Source organism: Branchiostoma floridae, chromosome 10 (genome assembly GCF_000003815.2).
Source record: "Branchiostoma floridae strain S238N-H82 chromosome 10, Bfl_VNyyK, whole genome shotgun sequence".
Classification (NCBI taxonomy): Eukaryota; Metazoa; Chordata; class Leptocardii; order Amphioxiformes; family Branchiostomatidae; genus Branchiostoma; species Branchiostoma floridae.
The window spans coordinates 4,914,249-4,918,391 of record NC_049988.1 but is presented as its reverse complement, the minus strand read 5'-3'; the positions used below and the strand labels follow the sequence as shown (position 1 = coordinate 4,918,391).

General features: G+C 35.7%; 1 protein-coding gene across 1 annotated transcript in view; it reads right to left on the bottom strand.

Moving 5' to 3' along the window:
- The window catches only part of LOC118424512, a 17,862-nt gene that overhangs the window by 1,142 nt on the left and 12,577 nt on the right, over window positions 1-4,143 (bottom strand). Inside the window, exons 5-6 of the mRNA XM_035833090.1 lie at window positions 2,297-2,381; window positions 1,521-1,723 (exon numbers count right to left, since the gene is read on the bottom strand). Of these exons, the coding sequence (XP_035688983.1) occupies window positions 1,521-1,723; window positions 2,297-2,381 (288 nt within the window). The remainder of the gene's footprint in view (window positions 1-1,520; window positions 1,724-2,296; window positions 2,382-4,143) is intronic.

Below are 4,143 nucleotides of genomic sequence, written 5' to 3'. Positions count from 1 at the left end.
TTACAAATGAATGCATCCTATTATAGTGTACCGTGTATTATGCATTGTTCATTGTTATGCCTTAAATTCTTATTCATTTATGCTTACAAATAAAGAATCAAAAACGACTAGTAGCTTAGTTGTGTCCCAAATTACAAGTAGTATCCCCAATAAAAGACAAAGAAAGGTACTACGTGAATGACAATGAAAAACTAGAGTTCCACGAACACATACCTTTGCCAAATAAACCAGGTTTGTTATGTAGAATGATGTCTGCAGACAAATGCGTTACTCATTTCATTTTCTTTATAATTATATGCTTGGAGTTGGTTTATAAAATTTCGGCATTCATTATGCAAATTAGATCCCAAGTTACAATTAATTGATATCAAATTGTATCAAGCATTACTTAAGCTATCAGCATACCAAAAATCATGATGATCCTTTGATCCATTCTCTTTCAAAGTCTTTAAATACACCTCTTACTCTCTTCCCTCTTTCTCAGTTACATATGTGACAACTTTGATGAAAGTACTATAATGGAATGCAGTGGATTTATTAACTTTTCCTAATCAATTATGCAAATTACCTGTTTTTTTTTGCATAATAAGTATCACATTATATAAGTCTTCACTTGGGCTATCTACATGCCAAAAATCATGACGATCCGTCAACACGTTCATATTTTCTCATTAATTATGCAAATGAGATCATCATTTGCATGATAAATATGTATTAACATTTCTCTCTTTCTCAGCTACATATGTGACAAGTTTTAAAGTCCTATCATGGAATGTAGTGAATTCATAAAATATCCTCATTAATTATGCAAATTAGCTGTTGATTTGCATAATTGGTATCTCATTATGTAGGTCTTCACTTACGCTACCTACATACCAAAAAACATGATGATCCGTCAACATGTTCATATTTTCTCATTAATTATGCAAATGAGGTCATTTGCATAATTGATATCTATCGACATTTCTCTCCTTCCCAGCTACATATGTGACAAGTTTGAAAGTCCTATCATGGAATGCAGTGGATTTATGAATTTTCCTCATTAATTATGCAAATTAGCTGTTGATTTGCATAATTAGTATACCATTATGTAAGTCATCACTCGTTCTATCTACATACCAAAAATCATGACGATCCGTCAACACGTTGTAGAGTTATTCTCGTCCAAAGTTTGAAAGGAAACCGGCGCCTGCAGTTCCAAAAAAGCCGCTAGGGGGCCCAAACTCACAGCACTTACTCTCTGCCTCAAGGACTATCTACCACTCAAAAATCATGACCACAGCACGTCCAGAACATGAGATATAAAAAATTGAGTTTCCGCTGCAGTACCTTAGCAAGCCGCTAGGGGGCCCATTATCGAACTTGACCTTCGTTTTCCCGACCCCTACCCAGCTAACAAATATCATCGGGATCCATCCAAGGCTTCTCGAGTTATGCTGTTAACACACAGACACACAGACTCCACAAGCCCAAAACATAACCTTAGCCATTCTGGCAAAGGTAATTAAGATACGACATACCTGCACAGCTCAGGATGTGACTTATTGCTCATGTAATATTCCATAAACTCCTGTACACACATGGCGGATTCCGTGGAGTATTGTTCGGTGCATTCCGCACCCTCTCCGCTTGTCCTCATTTCGGCCGGACGGAATGTTGACCCGTTACAGTACAGTTCTACAGCGTTAAATGTGTCGACGAAATTTGCCGTAAAAGCTTCCACCTAAACGCAAAAACATTGGTAGCTAAATTAGTTCATATATCAAAACTGCTTTGGAACGAAAAGCATTCAATGTGTTAACGAAATTGGCGGTAAAAGCTTTAACCTAAACGTAGATATACTAGTAGCGTGTGCCAAATTAGGTTATACATTTACACCGCTTTGAAGCGAAAATCTAAGGACAATTGTTTATAGTTACAGCGATTCTATCTTGTAAAAAAACCGAAGTTCTATCTTGTAAATTAAAAACCGAATTTCTATCTTGTAAAAACCGAAGTTCTGTCTTGTAAAAACCGAAGTTCAAAATTTATCACATGAAAGAATATAAAACTGGCATTGTTACAACAGCCTCATAAAAATGTATCTTACTGGCTGTACTACAAGGTAATCATCAATTTGCAACTACACTGAACATGTAAGTCTATTCAGAAATCCATTCAAAAAAGCTAATTTAAAATGATATCCTTTCTCTCAAAAGCAATACATTGTTGACGCTACAAGTGTTATGATTTTAACACTTATCTGATCAACACTTATAGAATTTATATATATACCAGTATATCAGTATATCAGTACCATTTGATCTGGAAAAATCCCAACAATACAGTCATAGAACACGTCTCTGGTACAGTTTTCCAACGTGGGCATGTCTGGATGTGTGCTGTGTGGAGAAACAACGAATATAAAGGATTTAATGAATGAAAAAAAATGCAGCAGTTAAATGCATTTTCGCTAGAGGGAGCAAATACACAACGTACTTGAGCTTGAATGTTTCAATCATGATGACAGACCTAGTCCAACAGGCTTCCTCAGAAAGGCATTCTGATTGGCTGCAAAAAGTACATTACGTCATGCTGTCTAGGGGACAATTTTTTGATGAGACATTTTATAGTGTTTTGGTACACAGACAACTGAGTTTTAAAGAATCTGCATAATTGAATGTAATACTGAAATTTCTCTCGGACGTTTCGAGTGACATCCATCACTCTTCTTCAGCGTCTTCAACAAATTACTTAAGTACACAACTATTTCTACCACTTCATTCTTGTGAAACTGAAGAAGAGTGATTAATGCCTCTCGATCGGAATCGTATCCAGTTGTAGAGATTGGTTTGTCTGTAAATATCGTATAATTAGTTACGTCTAAACATTATAAAGATATTTGAGTTCGCGAAGTGCATGACGTTAGTAAACCTTTATCCAGTCGTCAACCTACATTCGTTTTAGGCATATCAAGTGGATGGACAGTATTTTTTAAAATCTAATTTTACTTTTTAATTGCAATATTTCCCTTTTTTTCTTACTTGAAACCACCGTTCATCTAATAAAGATTCTTAAATTCTCTGTTTTTTAAAACAACGGATATAGGTTACCCCACATATAAAAGAGAACTAGCGTTTCATGTGCTTATTTAGGAGGTTGACAGTATTTGTAGAAATGTTCCGGTATAGTGACAGATATAGGGACACCTGTTTTATGGTTCTCCCCGGGCCAATGAATTCCCAGCAAGCTGGTTAAACATTTTCACGCAACGGTTCTTCTTATTTGTTGACTCCTAAAAGCTATATACATTTGTAGACACAAATTCTGCCCACAACTAGTCACTTTTTTCTTCTTGTGTAGTTTGATGTCTTTTATATCATATTTTCCGTTCCCGAAAGCTGCCCGGTCGGGCCCGGTTTGGAAATTTGACTTAGGCCTAATAGGTCAAAATTACTCTCGTATCTTTTTATATTTCAGCCATACCATAGGTATGGTGAAATATATTGTATTCGTAATGTTTCTTTCTTTCTTTCTTTCTTTCTTTCTCCTGTCAAATCTTCAGAACACGGTATCTCCCTTGTTCCTCAACCGAATGACTTGAAATTTGGCACAAGGGTAGAGTGGGCCGATACCCTCAGACGTTTTTTTTCATTTTTTCCATATCTGTCTCTTAAATGATTTTATTAAGGTTTTTTGGTCATCTTAAGACCAAAACTGTATATTTGGGCCCCCTGTACCCTGGTATTATAACCGAATGAGCTGAAATTTGGTACAGATGTGCCTTGATAATTCCCCCATATAGATTCAATATCAGTTTTGGTGTACAGTATAACAAAATACTTATTTTTGCGTTTTTTTGGTCATTTTTTTTACCAAAAAAGGACACTTTTGGCTCCTGTACCTTGGTTTTAGAACCGGATGACCTGAAATTTAGTATAAGAGTGCCCTAAACATATGCGCACATGGATTCAATAACACTTGAGGCATACGGTACAACAAAATGCTTAATTTTGCGATTATTTGGCCATTTTATGACCAAAAAGTACACTTTTGGCTCTTGTGCTCTGGTTTTAAAACCAAATGACCTAAATTTTGGTAAAAGGGTGCACTAGATATTTATTCAAATGACACATGTATAATTTTTGTCATAGACTACGTCAA